This window comes from Protopterus annectens, chromosome 1.part2 (assembly GCF_019279795.1).
Source record: "Protopterus annectens isolate FY-2018-M chromosome 1.part2, PAN1.0, whole genome shotgun sequence".
NCBI classification, from domain to species: domain Eukaryota; kingdom Metazoa; phylum Chordata; order Ceratodontiformes; family Protopteridae; genus Protopterus; species Protopterus annectens.
Window position 1 is genome coordinate 282345262 of NC_056727.1, and position 19109 is coordinate 282364370.

General features: G+C 40.6%; 1 protein-coding gene across 1 annotated transcript in view; it reads left to right on the forward strand.

The window, feature by feature from the left end:
• The window catches only part of SNRPB2 (small nuclear ribonucleoprotein polypeptide B2), a 536801-nt gene that overhangs the window by 449044 nt on the left and 68648 nt on the right, over positions 1-19109 (forward strand). Inside the window, exons 5-6 of the mRNA XM_044056063.1 lie at positions 673-708; positions 2022-2113. Of these exons, the coding sequence (XP_043911998.1) occupies positions 673-708; positions 2022-2113 (128 nt within the window). The remainder of the gene's footprint in view (positions 1-672; positions 709-2021; positions 2114-19109) is intronic.

Below are 19109 nucleotides of genomic sequence, written 5' to 3' on the forward strand. Positions count from 1 at the left end.
TTAGTTAACCATAGGCCAGAAGTTTTGAGAAATATATGTCAAATAGGAGAGAGCCCAGAACTGAGTCTTGTGGTACACCACTGGTAATTGTTTTGCTTTCAGAAGTGGCACCTGCTAATCTGATCACACAGGTTTCATCAGGCAACCAGTTATCCATTGCACAATATAAGGATTTATATTCAGATTTACAAGTCTCTCAAAAATGATTGCTTTGGGAATAGTGTAAAAGATCTTGGCCATATCTAGGTATACTGTATGCACTGCACAACCACCGTCCACTGCTTTAGTTACTTTTTCAAAGAAATTAATTTGGTTAAAGAGACAGAACCTTTCTTTGATAATACTGAATTGATAAGGATCAGCAATTGAGAGACTTTCAATGCTCAGATTATTGAAGTCTAAGGTAGTATGCTCCATAGCTTTATGAGACTATAGTTACCACGGTTTGTGGTGAGCCACTTTTGTGTAATGGCATTGCAGTAGCTGTTTTCCAGATTTGAGGAATGTAACCAGTGGAGATGCTTAGATGAAACAGTTTAAATAGGGTTGCAGAATAGCCATATTTGGCACTGATAATCAAGCAACACCTGTTATGTTGTCATGTATGTCTGTTATAACTGATTGTGCTTGTGTTGTGCTATATGTAACCATATTTTTTTTAATTTTTTTTAGGAAACATCTAAAACCACTCCGTCAAGTACAGACAAGGTATTGTTTTCCATTTTTATTGTCCACTGTATATGCAGTACTGGGTCCCCTTTTATACTTAACACTTAGTTTAGTTTCCATATAGAGTGAAAAGCAATACGATTACTGTGTCTGCAGGGTTTTTATTCCCTTTAGAATCTAGTGTTTTTTTGAAAATGGATTCTTTAAGTACATAATCTGCTGAGTCCACAATTAGCCAGTAGTTTTTACTGGTGCTTCTAATAGGATTTGGATATTGGTGATTCTTACTAGATTGAAGTACTTTTTTCTCTTTAATTCTGGATGTATCATCTTCCTGTGTAACAGGGACAAATCCTGAAGAATATATTGTTTTAATCCACCTTTTTAATTGGATTTTGTGTGCGTGTTGCTTTTGTGTAATTTGTTCTGTTATGTTTAAATGTATTGTCCTAATATTTTACCAGAATATTTTTCATTTTACTCCTATAACACTTTTTAGGAACAATAGTACAAGGTGTACCTATAGTCTGGTTAGTAGGTGTCACCATGGGCATTAAAGAGCTCCTTAATGCTTCTATTGAGAAGTGTATCACTGTTTTTCTTGATCCTGTACCTTTTAAGAAGATCCAAGGCTATTTCTTGAAGTCTTATCCCTTAATGCATATTGGTCTCTCTGACTGTGCTTTGAGTTTGACAACATTGTATTCAAAGAGTTTTGTCCTGTACGGTGTGGGGTTCTGTACATTGACTGTAGGCATTCTATATGGCTAGCAGGCTGTGTGCCCCATTGAAATCATATGTGCACATGAAACAGTTCACCTGCTTTACAGATTATGATTTGAAGGAAATTGAGGAATGACTAAGTTGGTGTTTTTTATGAAAATGAAAATTCCTCACTGTTATCTGTAACCTTGAAGTATCAAAGTAAAATGAACTGTGAGATTAGAGAATTCTGCAGTTTAAAGGACTGGAGATGAAATTCTGTAGTTCTTTCTGTCCTGATGTTAATGACAGAGTTTTTTTGTACAACAAGACATACTTTTCAGAGCACAGTCATTGTTTCATTTTCTTTTACCTGTTAAACATCCTTTCCTACATGTAATGCTTTTGTGTTATGTAGAAGCATTTCAGCTATTCTTTAAGTATGGGAGCTCTTGTGCCAAATGACTGCACTGCCCTAGATAGTTAACCATGCAGTTGTACGCCCTACACAGATGCACTTAATTTTAGTGTCTGTGCTGGCATCAGCATTAAGCACAGGTTTATTGTCATCTTAGTAAATTATGTAATTTATTTTATTAGAAATGTTCATGTTTTTGTTGGTTTGATTCAGTCTTTTAATTTTATTTTAGGAGTCTGACGATAATCCACCAAACACTATTTTATTCCTCAACAATCTGCCAGAAGAGACCAACGAGATGATGCTATCCATGTTGTTTAACCAGTAAGTGTTGTTGTTGTGATAAGTACATCAATGTATGATTTATTTTCACAAAATAAGCAGTGCTAAAGATTAATAGACAAAAAAACATGAAAATCACTTCTTAGTCATGTTTTTGTGTAGTATGTTTGAATTGTTACTCTGTTTTTACTGCATTGTGGCTCTTGTGTAGAGTGTAGCAGTTCTGTTTGTTGTTAGCCCTGACGTGGAAGATATTCATTATAAGGATCACTGGTCCAGTATATATTTTTATATTTTTGTTTGTTTTTAATTTCAGTTTCTTCTCCTATCCTCATTGTAACCTTCAAACCTGTCCCTCAGCTACACACTCCATTTGCCTTTCCCCACATTCTTCTAGGGGTGTGGATCATGCACCGAGTGGTGCCATTGTTGGGCTTTTCTATAATGGTCATACATTTCCTGTATGTGCATGAGTAGAGATTTTCAAGGGAGGGCATGCAGTGGGCACTGAATGGTATGTTACAAACTTCCACAGGTGGTGTTAACCGACAAGAGCTCTAGATGCCTTGTAATAGGAACCTGTCTGTGATCTGTCCCCACCAGGGATTATGCATGAGTGTGTGTACCCTGGGTATGTGCATCCATCCCCCCTGCCCCAAGGAGAAGTGAGTAGGTGTTGCCTTTTCACTTCTTTCTTTCCTTTCTCCAGCTCCTTCATTGCCCAGGCTGCTAATAGAACCTTGTTGCATGATCCTTAGTCAGATTGTTATCACTCTGTGCAATGAAACTGCCACAGTAGAATTCAGTATATGTGGAGTTAGCTGCCAGCGAACGTCTGACATTCTAGCCAGATTTCTAGTGGTTTTGGATGTTCGTGGAGTAGAACTGATGCCAAGGGTAATCAGCATAATGCTCACTAGTAAAAAAGAATTGTGTTCTTCCAGGCAACTTCAACACTTTTACAGCACCAAGTGTCCCAACTTGGAAAAATGTTCTTTTTAATTCTTGATTAAGCTGTCTTGCAATTTTATATTACTTATTATTGGTATTAGTATTGGCTTGTGTGCTTAAATGTGCATTTGTTTTTTGTTTTCCAATGGCCTATTTCATCACTGGGGGAAAAATCGCCAAAAATGTGTCTGTTGGCGACAGATTTCCCTGAAAAATTACCACAGTGACTGCCTTTTATCAGGTCAATTAATTGCAAGCACTTCAAAACCTCTAACAATGAAATGTGTTACTTCAGTATGTTGAGATTAATAGGGTTGTCATTAACACAGTAAACTTCTGCTATGGGCCTCTAGATGGCTGTCATTCCCACATAAAGAACCTTCGGGAACAAATCTGAAAAGAAATATCCCCAAACAAAAGCATTAATGCAGAAAAATAGAGAAACCTAGAAAGCTGTTTGTGAAGGATGCCACAGGCAAGGAATAAATGGCATATTGACCTACCAGTCCTGCTGAGGTCTAAGGGTATTGGCTGCAGTGCAGTGCATGTTTACCCACCTTGACATCTCTGCCTGATATTTCAGAATCCTGACCTGTTAGCATTTTAAAAGGCAGACAGGATTCCTGTCATCAAAGGGGAAAGCCTGGCCTCATTCATTTATATAACTCTACTGCTGTTGGATACTTGTTCCCCGACATTCTGAGGGGTGTCAGTCTAGAATAGTTGAGTATTTCTGCATAGGTTTTTAATAAGAGTATCCTAAGTTTTGTAAACACTTATTTATCACTTAAGACATAGGCACAGATGCATTAATAGAAAAGAAAAGAACTCATATTAACATTTTTTCATTCTCATATATTATATATTATGTACATGTTTTATTTCTGTATGTCAGCTGTTATTCAGTCCTACAGTACGCAAATTGCTGTATTCCTGCCTTCCCTTAAACCTCACTCCTCCTCCTCTTGAAAATTATTCTGCAAGTACTGTGCCCAAAAATTACATTTATTTCTATGAAATGTGCTCATTCCCTTTTTCTAAAGAGCACACTTCAGTTTGTGTATCTCTTTTTACAATATTCAGTACTGCATACACGGTTTAGATTTTGATTTCTATTTTCTAGCAAGTGCTTTTTGGAAGCCAATAGAATTGAACGTAATAAGGTCTTACTATGACTAGCCGATACAGATCCTGTGTCCCAGCAATAGAATAATTTCCTTAGTTACATCTGTTTGTGCACCCCCCCCCAATATTTCTGACAGAGAATTGGGAATTTTTAAACTCTGCCAGCTTAACACTCCCAAAAACATGTTCCCTAGTTGCATCTTTTTATCCCCTGTCACAACTGAGGGAAAAAAGATTATCACTGTCTTAAGTTGCTAACAATCTAGAACAGCAGATGCAGTGATATTCTAGTGAAAACATTGGGGAACCACTTACTGTCTGCCTCATCACTACCTGCCCTGGTCTTTGCATGTTTTGATTAGAAAAAGTTTTTAGAGAAATATGTGGCGGCCTGCTTCCTCCTTCCACAAAGGCACAAATCATTTATCACCTTTAGCGTTACTTCTTCAGCAAAGAGGAAGAGAGACCCTTCTCCATAAGAGAGATTCTGACATATAAGGCCTCCTTCCACCAGTTACATTTCACTAAGTTGTGACATGGGCAAAGTAAAACACTATGTTGTCCACATCTCCACTAGAAAATATCACATTGAATGTCATTAAGCAGGAGAGGAGGCTGTGAATTCCTAAAAGAGGTACCCTGAGTCTTTGGGTATGGATGAACCCAGACCCACAGACAATCCCACAAGTAATTCAGGCCTTTGAAGATATAGTTGAAAGCATTTTGTTGGAAACAGATTTCCCAGCCACCCTCCTTCAGGAAGCCAAGCTATTTTTTAGAGCCTAGGAAATGTTTAGGTTTATTTCTGAGAACCCATTAGCAGATCAGAGTTTTTCACTGGCCAAAGCCAGGGGTTATAAATTGGCACCAGGAGTCAGTACCATCCCCAGTGACAGGGAAGGTGGGGTAGTTTACTATTTTGGAAAAAAAATGTGCACCTCATCCTCCCTTGTAATTAGGGTGAAAAATTGCAAGATTTATAGTTTGATGTCACAGAATCACACCCATATAAACTGAAAATGTAACAAAGAAATTGGGGATGAACTTTTTAAGAGACAGACTCCCTAAATTGACCACAAATTGTCAAGTGTCCATACATGAACATACTCCGATTCTCAGAGAAGGCTACTGAAGTCGTACCCTCTTTCATAGTGAAGGTCTTTTCACATGAATTATTAGTGTCCTTACTTGTGCCCTCATTCATTATGAAGTCTTATGGGCTTAACTCCAAAGTCTTATCACATAAATTGCTAGTGTTCTTACTTTTACCTTCATTCATTGTGAAATCTTCTTGGCTTAACTCCATGGTCTTTTCACATAAATTGTCAATGTAGTGACTTGTGCTCTCATCCACAGGAGAGACTGGAATTAACTCCGTCTTTTCACTAAATTGTTAGTAATATTAACTGAATCGTCATTCTCAGTGGAGACCACCAGGATTAACTCTGAGGTCTTTTTACATAAATTGCAAGTCATTCACAATGGAGTTGTCTGGGCCAAACTTTGAGGTCTTTTCACATAAGTTGTCAGTATCTTTACTTGTCGTGTCATTCACAGTGGAGTCTTCAGGCTTAGCTCTGAAGTCTTTTCACATAAATTGTTAGTGTCCTTAACTGTATCTTCATTCACAGTGGAAACTAACAAGATTAACTGTGAGGTCTTACTGCATAAATTGTTACTGTCCTTGCTTGCATCTGCTGTATCTTCATTCCCAGTCGGGGCTACTAGGATTAACTTTGAGGTCTTTGTATATAAAATGCTAGTGACTTTATTTGTGTACTCATTCACAGAGGAGACTTCTGGGAGCAACTCTGAAGTCTTTTCACATGAAGTATTAGTGTTGTGGCTTGTACCTTTTCTTACATTGGAGTCTTCTGGGCTTAACCAAGAGATCTGTTCGCTTAAATTGTAAGTGTCTTGAAGTATATCTTCAGTCACAGTAAAGACTGTCTGAATTAATTCTGAAGTCTTTTCATGTAAGTGGCTGGTGTTGTTGGTCGTATCTACTGTATCCTTTTTCTCAGCAGAAGCTACTAGGATTAACTTTGGTGTCTTTGTACATAAATTGTTATTGTCTTTACTTTCATCCTTATTCACAGTGGAGGCTTCTGTGGTTAACTCTGAAGTCTTTTCATGTACACTTTTAGTGTCCTGGCTTGTACTTGTATTCACACTGATGTCTTCTGGACTTAACCCCAAGGTCTTTTCGCATAAATTGTTAGTGTCTTTAACTGTATCATTTTTCACAATAGGGACTACCAGAGTTAATGCTGAACTCTTTTCATGTAAATTGTTAGTGTGATTAGTTGTATCTACTGTATACTTATTCTAAGCAGAAGCTACTAGGATTAATTTTGGAGCCTTTGTACATAAAATGTTAGTATCTGTACTTGCGTCCTCATTCACAGTAGAGGCTTTGGAATTTAACTCTTCTGAAGACTTTGCATACCAACTATTAATGTCTTTTACTTGTATCCTTATTTACAGTGGAGCCTTCTTTGGTTAACCCTGAAGTCTCTTCACCTAAATAGTTAGTGTCCTTTTCCACATCAGCTGAAAAATAAAACGGTTTTTAGTTCTGGATCACTTTTAAAAACACCAGGCACATCATTCAGTAACTGTTTACATTTACTATCTAAGAATTTTCCTCCTCCTGCTGAATAGCTGACACTCACAAAACACATTCCTCACTGCTTCACCTGTAACTGTGGCAGATTGTATGTATCCTATGCAGAATCTTGGAGACAGACGTAATGGAGTTTATCCAGAATGACACTGGGGACCTAATTCTGTAAGGTATGAAAATTAGGGGTTGGTAAAGGGGTGTGGTGCATTCTGAATCATGTGACATTCTTTGAGGTGGCAACAACAGCAAGTGAGGAAGGCCTTGACAGTACATGCTCTTATCTTGGCCTTACTAAGATATTCAGCACTGTCCACATAAGAGAATAATCTTAAAATCAGTAGTATTAAAAGTCAAGTCATACATAATCTAATAGATAAAATATTAGTTAAGCAGTGAGACGTAACAAGTCAAGGTGGTAGTTAGCTGCCTGTGCTGTGTGGTGTTAACATTGGTGTCCCAAAGGGCTCTGTAATGGGACAACTTCTTTTTGGAATACTCCTCTCAAATATAAAAGTAGAAAGTAAGTTATAAATAACCAGATATGCTGGTGATTGCAAAATGAGTAATCTGTTTGCTTCAGTAAAAGATGTTAAGTTTCTCTAAGATCTAAAAAAATGCATAACTGGTGCTGTATAAATGACGTTGCTTTTGGTGTCATCATATGCAGCATTATGAGACTAGACAAAAAGGATGGAAATTATCATTACAAAATAAATGGCCGTGTCATGAAAGACTTAAAGGCAATAGCAAATTTTAACCTTTAGCTACCATGTATGTAGCAAAATCAGAAAAGCATTTTCTTTAGTCATTCTAATTCTAAAGTGTATGCCTAGTCACTCTAAGCAGATTTACCTCTTACTTAATACACCAACCCAATAGTGAATGCAGGTTTGTGTTTTCTAGCCTTCCAAGAGGCTGCCTGAAAGACCTTTAAAAGGTACAGTGATTCTTAGAAAAATGACAGGGTTAACAAAAAAAAAAAACTACTCAGATTTCAGGAACTGTCATTCAGTTGTATTTCTTATAAGTTGCTTAAAGGTGACCATTGATTGGTCATTACTATACTATCTCATCCTATACTGTTTAATAGTGCAGACCTGGAATGCTCCTTTGAGGGAGCTAATACCAACCTGAGAAGCTAGAGGTAACAGCAGTAATATCAAAAATGTGGCAAATATACAACTTCGAAGACTGTCGAATAAACTTTTCCTCACTAATAGAGATTGACAGAAATGTATTACAATATGGAATGTAGAACATATCAAAATGGGGTTATGGCTGTCAAACGAGATTAAAAACAGTAGGTCATAAATTTGACAGCCAAACCTGTGGTACAGATTTCTCAGAAAAGAAGCTCTAAATGGTAAATCAAGTTTTTGGGAAGTTTAAGGCCAAAAGGCATAGCCAGGATATTTGGACTTGTACACAAATCTCAAAAATGTATCCCCTCTCTCAAGCTGCCAAGTCTAGTCCCCCTTTCATCCTAGACAGTATGTGTTTATGAAGAGAATACCTTCTTTTAAGTACAGAAAAAATAATCTTTTGAAGTGACAGACTTCCAAAAAAGTCTGGAAAAACAGCTGTTTAACAAAATCTATAATTTACTCAAATAAAATTTTGGTAAACATGCTATAATTTTTTAGTTTAAATATTAACATATTTCATTGCAGAAAATAAATTATTTCAAAATAGGGAATGCCATGGTATACATGTCATATGCAAGCCTACACCCTTGAGCAAATAGCTATCGGAATAAAACACAGGCTACCTAGTGTAGCATTCAAGAGGCATCCAAACTATGGAAAGAGATAAGGAGACATTCCAATTTGTTGTTAACCTGATCAAAGCAAGGATGAGGCTTTCTACTGAGACAAACTCCTCATAAGGTTTGGAAACCTTATAAAGAGTCTTGAGGCGTTACAACTTGCTGTTCAAACAGACCAGAGAAGGCTTTCACAGTGGGTGAACCTCAAGATCTTGCAGAATATAAAGACTTGCTACCATCTCAAAGAAGCAGTTACACTGCGAGGAGGCTACAGTAAGTCCTCTGTTATTAAAATTTCTCAAAAGTGAGACATATATAGTGACAACTCTGCAGCCTCTGAAGATACAGTGTATGGATTTGTAATAAAGAAAGTGGTTAGGGCACATAAGTTCAGGCTGCACAGAATGATTTATTCAATGACTAAAATCAATTATACTCGTGTGCCCTAACCGCTTTCTTTATTACGAGTGTGTGGATTTGTTAAGACAGACACGGTCATGTTCTTGTTGACTAAGAAGGGTGTGAGTCTGAAATTTAAACTGTAAGTAAACTAGTTCAGCCAACTCTGTAGCTAAAGTCCTGATTATGACCCTGTCCGCCATGGCTTCATTAGTAGCATAATCTGCCGAATGAGCCAGCTTGGGGAGGGTGAGGAATGATGAGACAAATACCCACTCACCTCTTCTTGGGGTTGAGTAAGGGATGCATGCTTGAGGATGAAGAGAGCCATCTGTTTCTTTGGTGAGAATGGGGTAATGGAGATTATCTGCTTGTGTAGTGGGGCAGGAAAGTGAGCATTGTATCCCTTATAGAAGTGAGTGTCTCTTGTTTGTGCAAATGAACTAAGTGCAGTGGAAAAATAGTTCTTGAGTTTTCTTCTTTCATAATAAGCCATTTTTTGCACTTTCCAGCATTTCCAGTCTAGAATAGCAGCTGAATTTATATTGTGCAATATAATTGGAACAAGTGTCTCTGAAGTGATGGGAAAAAAAAGAGGAGAAACAGGGCCAAGGCAGGGTCTATAAGATGCTCAACAATAAGGATAGGGTGAGGATTAAATCTGAAGAAAAGCTTTAGTGTAAATTTTCTATAAAAACTAATGAGCTAATGGGAGATAAAAGAAACAAGCAATGTGCATAAAAAAGAAACAAGGAATCTGCATACCTGTATTCTCTTTCACATTGGAGACTTCTGGGCTCAACTCCAAGGGCTTTTGACATAACGTTGATAACATTCTTACCTGCATCCTCATTCATTGTGCAGACTTCTAAGCTCAAGTCCAAAGTCTTCTTACATAAATTGTTAAGAGTACTTGTCTGTCTTTATTCGCAGTGGTAAGTTCTGAGCTTAAATTTGAGACCTCTTCACATAAAGTAGTAGTTTTCAGTCCTTGATCACTCAAACAAAGAATGTCTTGCTTAAAATGTTGCGTATTTATTCAAAGGAATAGCCTGCTGTACTGAATAACATCCACTTACAAGCATTGTCTTCATGCTCACCTTTAAACTTGGCTGATCATGATAGCTCAGATACAGTTATCAGCAGGTTCACTCGAGGGACTGATAAGGCAAACAAACAGAGAGAGAAAGGAATGATGAAGCCATGTCTTCTAGCTTGTCTCAAGGGGTGAGGGGATAGGCATAAACATCTGGGGAGCACACACTAAATTACAATTCTCAGTGAAGATAGGAGATGAACATGGAGAAAGTTGTACCAAGTGTGGTTGCGGACTTGACACCTCTCAAAGTAGGCCACTGCATGCCTGCTCTTTGCTTATCTATGGCATGCATTGAAGCAATTTACATCAAAAGGAGAAAACCCCAGTCTTACATAGGGTAATAAATGGACCATAAAGCTCACATCCCTAGGCAAAAAATGGCTCAGTAGAGCTGAAGGAGCCATAATGGTCAGAAGAAAATCAGAGCAAAAACCAAAAGGAGAGATTCGACATGTTTTTTCAATGCAGAGAACCAAGTCATAATAGAGAAGACACACTGGGAAGAAAGAAAAATAAAATACATATTTTTTATGTTTATTTAAAAAATATTGAAATTAACTGTAAAGTTGCTTACCACTTCCAGAGATTTGTGCAATTTTAGTTTTGTTTTAAGCTCAAGAAAGTTTTCTCTGGAGATTCTTGCAGTACTAATGTTTAAAAAAAGAACACAAACATGCAGACTGCTGTGATTAAGATGATGTTCATCGTGTTTCACTGTTGCAGTCATTACTCCCAGATTCTCATAAATTCCTGTATAAAAACCCTCTGCTGACCCAGAAACTATATCTCAGGGTCCCAAGGGAGTTAAAACTTCCACTGCAGAAAACCCTGTCCCCTCTGATAGAGATTCCAGGGCTCTAGACAGATGGGGGGAAAAGTCTACACTTCTGCTACCCTGGCTCTAAGGGCCTTAAGTTGTCAGTTTCATATGCTTAAATATCAGCAATACAATGTCACTGCTTAAACAGAAAATATGGACAAATACTGAATGTTCAGAGAACACGGAATTGCAGGATTTATTGCATGCAGCTGAACAAGTGGGAAAGCATACTTTGCAATGTGGTTATGATTCACTGGAGGCCTCTTGCAGGGCCGCTGTTACAGGTTCTGTTATCAGAAGGCATGCTTGGTTAAAGGAACAAAATCTGCCTGATCATGTTAAAGCAAAACTATTAGATGCACCATTACAGTATGATACTTTGTTTGGTACTAAAGCAGAAGAGGTGTTAAAAATGGAGGATAAGGAAAAATCCATGCAGACAGTCAAGGATTTCTTACAGGTACAGCCACCCAGATTTAGCAGAAACTGGCCTTCTAAAAATTGGTCCTTTCCAGTGTCAGACAGACCACAAAGAGGCAGATACAGGCGTCCCAGAGGCAGAGCTCAGCCCCAAGGCACATACAGGCCTAAACAATGGGGTGCTCCTACCTCCAAAAGCGGAGAAGACAAATCACAACCTTACAGGAAACAGTCCTAATGACTTTTCCTCTACCAGATCCAAGCACTTTTCTTTTGGCTGCCCCCTTAGGGGAAAACTAGCACTTTTTTCATCAAATTGGCACAGGATTACCCAAGACAAATGGGTCCTCAATATAGTGTTTCAAGGCTACAGGTTCCATTTCCACACTCTACCAATGTCAAAAGGTATGCCAGACCTGCCACACAATCAATGGGCAGAGGCACAAAAACAAATTACAGCCCTCATGGACATGAGGGCCATTCAGCAAGTACCACAACAAGAGCAGGGGCAAGGATTTTACTCCAGACTTTCCTAGTACCCAGAAAGGACAAAACCTGGAGACCAATACTGGACCTGTCTATACTAATTACGTTTCTGGAAGTTCCAAAATTCAAGATGTTGTCTCTACAGCAGCTATTGCCCATGCTGGGCAGGAAGGCTTGGCTCGTAACTTTGGGCCTAAAAGAGGCATACCTGCATGACCCAGTCAGACAATCTTGCAGAAGATACCTCAGATTCATAGCTGGCTCAATGCATTACCAATTCACTGCACTCCCCTTTGGCTTATCTACTGCGCCCAGGGTCTTCACAAAATGCCTGGCACCAGTGATTGCATTTTGCAGACAAAGAGGAATACAAATATATCCTTACTTGGACAACTGCCTTATTCAAGCAGAGAACAAGGACATTCTACAACAGCATCTGGCATTTGTAAAAAGATTATTAACAGGTCTGGGGTACACAGTAAACGAAAAGAAATCAAAACTCGTACCCTCTCAAGAGGTAATATTCCTGGGTGCAAGCTTAAATACAACTGCCCAGATGGATTATCTCACGCCAGACAAACACAGACAACTGACTATTTATTTCAAAATGTTGGCAACAAAGACCCAGTTATCTGCAAGAAAAATTCTGCAGGCTTTGGGCTTCATGGCATCCTGCTTTCTGCTAATTCCATATGCAAGACTGGATATGAGGAAACTTCAGTGGTATCTAAAAAGTGTTTGGACTCAACATTGCCACAGCATGGAAACAATAATTACCCTCATTCCCTGCCTGCAACAGGAGTTTCGATGGTGGGCAAAAGCCTGTCACCACAACATGGGACAGCCATTCACCTTGCCCACAGCCAGGCAGACATTGACAACAGAATCATCAGATAATGCCTGGGAGGGGCCTATATGGCAGGAAGATGTATTCAGGGCACATGGTCCGCAAGTCAAATGCATCTACATATCAATCAAAAAGAGATGCTAGCTGTTCAAAACTCCCTGACAGCCTTCAAGGATCTACTTTATCCAGGACAACTACTGATAAGGACGGACAATACTACAGTTATGTGGTACATAAATAAGCAGGGAGTCGCACATTCCTACCCCCTCTGCAGACTAGCCATGAACTTGTGGGACACAGCGTTGACTTACCAAGTACTTCTGCAAGCACAATTCTTGCCAGGAAGGACAAATAACTCTGGCAGACTAACTAAGCAGAAACCAAATGGATCCCCACGAGTGGAAATTGGATCCACAAGTCTTCACCATGATAACAAGGAACTGGGGACACCCGGACATAGACCTACTTGCCTCCCCTCACAACTACCAACTACAGAAATTCTGCATAAGGACTTATCACAAGCAAGCATGCTCTATCTTTCAGCTGGAAAGACCTAACAGTATATGCCTTCCCTCTTCTGCCTCTCCTCCCCAAGGTACTCCTCAAGGTCAGACAAGAGAAACCAAAAATGATACTGATTGCCCCAGACTGGCCCCGCCAGTACTGGTACCCAATCCTAAAGAGCTTGTCTCAATGTCCAGCTTGGACATTACCTCAAATTCCTCACTTATTGACCCAACAAGATAGTCAAATACTGCACAGCCAACTCAGGACCTTAAACCTGACAGCATGGCAGATAATGTAGCCAGTCAAGGCACACATGTTATTTTGGAGGCCAGGAGGCCTAGCGCTAGAAAATCTTATGCAGACAAATAGAAGAGATTCTGTGCTTGGAACCAGGCACAAGGTTTTGACACGATTGTTCCAAATATTCCTCAGATTTTGCAATACTTAACTGAGATGCGTGATAAAGTCCTTTCTTTTTCATCGATTAAAATTCATGCCTCTGCCATTTCTGTTCATTACAATACAGAACCACCTATTTTTTTCTCATCCATTACTAAGACAGTACCTCAGAAGGGCCAAAAACTTAAGACCCCCAAGGAAAGCACCAATACCTGCATGGGACCTCAACTATGTCTTGGAAAAACTCACACAGCCTCCGTTTGAACCAGCCTCTGCAGCTATTACATTTCTATCCTGGAAAACAGCTCTGCTCCTAGCAATAACCTCTGCTAGACGAGTCTCAGAGTTACAGGCACTCATGGCTGTGGAACCTTTTATCATTTTCCATCCTGACAGGGTTTCTCTGTGAACAAACCCTACATTTATGCCTAAGGTAGTGTCCAGTGTGGCCCTTAACCAAACAATTAATTTGCCTACCTTTTATCCAAACCCACAGAATAAGGGTGAGAGAATTCTGCATTCTTTGGACATTCACAGGCAGCTACGCTTCTACTTGGACAGAACCAAAGCTTTCAGAAAGACTGAACACCTTCTAGTGGCATATGCTGCATGATCACAAGGAAAGCCTATCTCAAAGCAGACAATTTCAAAGTGGATAGGTCACTGCATTCGTTTCTGCTATTCTCAGCATGGCAAATCAGTGCCTAAGGGCATTAGGCCACATTCAACCAGAGCAGCAGCCTCTTCAGCAGCCTTCCTCAGAGGAGTACCAACCAAAGACATCTTAGAGGCTGCAACTTGGAGTTCATTGCATACTTTTACAAAGCACTATCATTTACCTCCCTACTCTAAATCCAGGGCAGGATTTTCCACTGCATTTCTGCAGGGCCTGATAGCCTCTCCTAATCCTATTTAGCACCAGGCTCCCAACCTTAGCTTTGGGATTCAACCCAATTGTAATGACTGCAACAGTGAAACACGATGAACATAGTACAGATGTTCATCATGTTACCCTGCTGCAGTCATCACACTTGGGTTATCCTGCCGTCAGGCAGTCCCGCAGTCAGCCAGAGTTCCAAAGTCTTGGTCCGGCGTCGGTTGCTGTCGCTTCTTCCCTGATGTCAGTGCGCCAGGGGTATATAAGAGGCATCCAACACCATTTTCTTCTGTCTTTCTTGCCGCGCGGTGCCCGAAGCAGAAGCAGTTCGCAAGTGCCGGTCGGCCGACACCTGAGATTTTCGAATCGAATTTCACTCCAAAGTCTTCAATAAAGCTAAGTACCCTGTTGGGGAACCTTTTCTTGCCTCAGTCCGATGTCAGAAAAAGTTAACAATTGCATTTCTTGTGGGAAGCAAATACCTCATAAGGACTTCCATTCTTATTGTATTCCTTGCCTAGGCCCAGACCACGACATCACAGGTTGTCGGTTTTATACTAGGTTTAATAAACGAACTATCAAACGCCGTTTTGACTTCGCATGACATTACTTTGATGGAAAATTTAATTATATCATGCCGTCGGAGCAGCCGACGACCAGCATGCATAAAAAACCCAAGGATAAGGACAGGCAGCCTAGAACCAAGCCAGACTCCGAGGCCTCTGCTGGACCTGTCGCCGGTTCTCCGGTTTTCAGTGAGGAGCCTACGCAGCCCCTGACAACCGCGGAATTGGAACCCCAGACAGCTTCGGATTCTCAAGCGGAGTGTGCTAGGCCATCGCAGCCATCTTCTTTAGGCCCTTCCGACACCGGAGCAGAAGGTGATCCTAGTGCAGTAGAAACGCCTTTGGTTACAGAAGGTGTCTTCAGACAGACTACACTCACCATTAAATCTTATGCTAAGCTTAAAACTCCATTAAAACCAAAAAAGACTGTACACCAGTCTCCAGCTCAAGACCCCATGCCTAAGAAACAGATGCTTAAGATGGCTGAAGATTTGATTACCCTAATCAGGGGTTCCCATCCCCCTCCAGATGAAAGGCCAAGACAAGAGGAGGATTATGCTTCCTCTGACCAGGTTTCTATTCCTCAGATTCTTCTGAGGAACAGGATTATGCTTTTCCCCCTTATGAAGACTCTGATGCTGAAGACTCTATTCCCTCAGCATCTCCCCCTGAAGACTACTTCTTTGGGGAAACTTTACATACCATGAGGGAACATTTCCACTGGGAAGGCCATGACTACTCTGATTCTAAGTACAGGCTCCGAGAGTTCCTTTTACTACTCCAGCACAGACCACTTGCTATCCCTCCAGTTTTAGATATTGTGGATGATGTTTACTTAAGAGTCTAGTCTAAATCCAGACTCCCTACCTCCTGCTCCAGCCAAACCAGACAGATACTACAGAGTACATGATTCACACAAATTCCTTTATAAAAGCCCTCTGGCCGACCCAGAAACAATTTCCCAGGGTCCCAAAGGGGCTAAAGCCTCTATAGCTAAAAATCCTGTACCCTCTGAAAGGGATTCCAGAGCCCTAGATAGATGGGGAAAGAAGATATACACCTCCGCTACTCTGGCTATGAGAGCATTAAATTGCCAGTTTCATATGCTGAAATATCAGCAATTCCTAATGTCTCAATTAAAACAAAAACTGAGCACACATTCTGAACAGTCTGAATTCAAGGAAATGCAGGATCTGTTGCATGCAGTTGAACAGGTGGGCAAACATACTTTACAATGTGTATTTGATTCATTGGAAGCTTCCTGTAGAGCAGCTGTTACTGGGTCTGCCATACGTAGACATGCTTGGTTAAAAGAACAAAAACCCTACCTGATCATGTTAAAGCAAAATTATTGGATGCACCTTTACAGCAGGATGTCTTATTTGGTGTCAAAGCAGAAGAGGTTTTAAAGAAAATGGAGGATAAGGCAAAGTCTATGCAGACGGTCAAGGATTTTTTACAGGTACAACCCCCTCGTTTCAGCAGAAATTGGCCAACAAAAAAAATGGTCCTTTCCAGCTTCTGACAGACAACAGAGGGGCAAATACAGATGCCCAAGGGGCATAGGTCATTCACAAGGCCGTTACAAACCTCGCCAATGGGGTGCTGCAACCCAGAAAGGAGGTGAAGACAGGCCCCAAGCTAGCTGAAGACAAACACGATGACTCAACCCTCCAACTACCAAACAAATCTCTCTTGGCAGCTCCCTTGGGAGGAAAATTAGCACTTTTTGCAGACAGCTGGCACATAATCACAAAAGACAAATGGGTCCTAAACATTGTCTCACAAGGATACAGATTCCACCTTCATACCTTGCCAAGGAAAAAAAGAATGCTAAACCTGCCACCAAATCAATGGGTAGAGGCACAAAAACAAATTACAGCTCAAATGGACATGAGAGCCATTCAACAGGTACCTACACAGGAGCAAGGACAAGGATTTTACTCTAGACTCTTTCTAGTCCCCAGAAAGGACAAAGCATGGAGACACATTCTGGATCTTTCAATTCTGAACACCTATCTGCAAGTACCAAAATTCAGGATGCTAACACTACAGCAGCTTCTTCCCATGTTGGGCAAGAAGGCTTGGCTGGTTAACGATGGATCTCAAGGAGGCATACCTGCATGTCCCTATCAGACAAAATTGCAGAAGATACCTCCGCTTCATTGCAGGTTCAACCCATTATCAATTCTCTGCACTGCCCTTTGGCTTATCTACTGCGCCCAGGGTCTTCACAAAATGCCTGGCACCAGTAATTTCATACTGCAGACAAAGAGGAATTCAAATATACCCATACCTGGACAACTGCTTTATTCAAGCAGAAAGCAAGGACATTCTTTTAAACATCTGGCATTTGTCAAACACCTTCTAAGTTGCCTAGGGTACACAGTAAACAAAAAGAAATCTAAACTAGTGCCCTCACAAAACATAATATTCCTGGGTGCCAGCTTGAATACAACAACCCAGGTGGCTTATCTCACGCCAGACAAGCAACAACAGCTAACTCAATATTTCAAAATAATGGCAACAAAGACCCAACTCCCTGCAAGAAAGATTCTGCAGGCCTTGGGATTCATGGCATCTTGCATACTACTAATACCATTTGCAAAACTGCATATGAGGAAATTACAATGGTACCTGAAAAGCATATGGACTCAGCACAACCACAGCTTGGAAACAATGATACCACTCATTCCCTGCCTTCAGCAGGAGTTTCTGTGGTGGGCACAGGCATGTCACCTCAACAAGGGTCAGCCTTTCACCTTACCCACAGCCAGGCAAACTATAACAGATGCTTCAGACTATGCCTGGGGAGCACACATGGCAGGACAGTGCATTCAGGGCAAATGGACTACAGATCAAAGGCCATCTGCATATCAATCAAAAGGAAATGCTAGCAGTACAGAATGCCCTAACAGCTTTCAAGGATCTCTTACACCCAGGACAACTAATGATAAAGACAGACAATACCACAGTAATGTGGTACATCAACAAGCAGGGGGGCACACTTTCCTACCCTCTATGCAGGCAAGCTATGACCTTGTGGAACACAGCACTGTCTTACCAAGTTCAACTACAAGCACAATTCCAGCCAGGAAAGAAAAACACATTGGCAGACAACCTAAGCAGAAACATCATGGATCCCCATGAGTGGAAACTGGATCCACAAGTATTTGCAATGATAACTCAAAAATGGGGACGCCCAGACATAGATCTGTTTTCCAACCCCCAAAACTACCAACTTCAAAAATTTTTCACAAGGACATCCCCCCCACAAGCTTGGAAAGTGGACGTCCTCTCATTCAGTTGGAAAACATTAACAGTGTATGCCTTTCCTCCACTGCCTCTTCTAGCAAAGGTGCTGCTGAAAGTCAGATTAGAGAGGCCACAAGTGATACTCATTGCACCAGACTGGCCACACCAGCACTGGTATCCAATTCTAAAGAACATGGCCCACCATGGATTTTACCACAAATTCCTCACCTGCTCACCCAGCAAGACAATCAAATTCTACACAGCCAGCTCAAGACTTTAAACCTGGCTGCATGGCAAATTACCTAAACAATCAACCAACACCTCTATCCAAAGCTGTTATGGATGTCATTCTGGAGGCCAGGAGGCCCAGCACCAGGAAAACCTATTCAGACAAATGGAAAAGATTTTGCGCCTGGAACCAGGCTAAAGGCCAAAATCCCCTTGATCCAAACATTCCTCAGATTCTACAATATTTAACTGAGATGTTGTGCAACGGACTTTCCTTTTCATCTATTAAGATCCACGCCTCACCAATTTCAGCTCATTACAACATGGATCCTCCTTTATTTTCACATCCACTCCTGAGACACTACCTTAGAGGGGCTAAGATCATAAGACCGCCCAGGAGAGCACCAACACCTACTTGAGATCTCAACTTTGTTCTAGAAGAGCTTACATTACCGCCCTTTGAACCAGCTTTCTCAGCTGATTTAAAGTTTCTTTTATGGAAAACTGCCTTGCTGCTAGCAATAACTTCAGCTAGAAGAGTCTCAGAGCTACAGGCACTGATGGCAGTGGAGCCTTTCCTCATTTTTCATCAAGACAGAGTCTCTCTACAAACTAACCCTTCCTTTATGCCAAAGGTGGTATCCAGTGTGGCCCTTAACCAAACCATT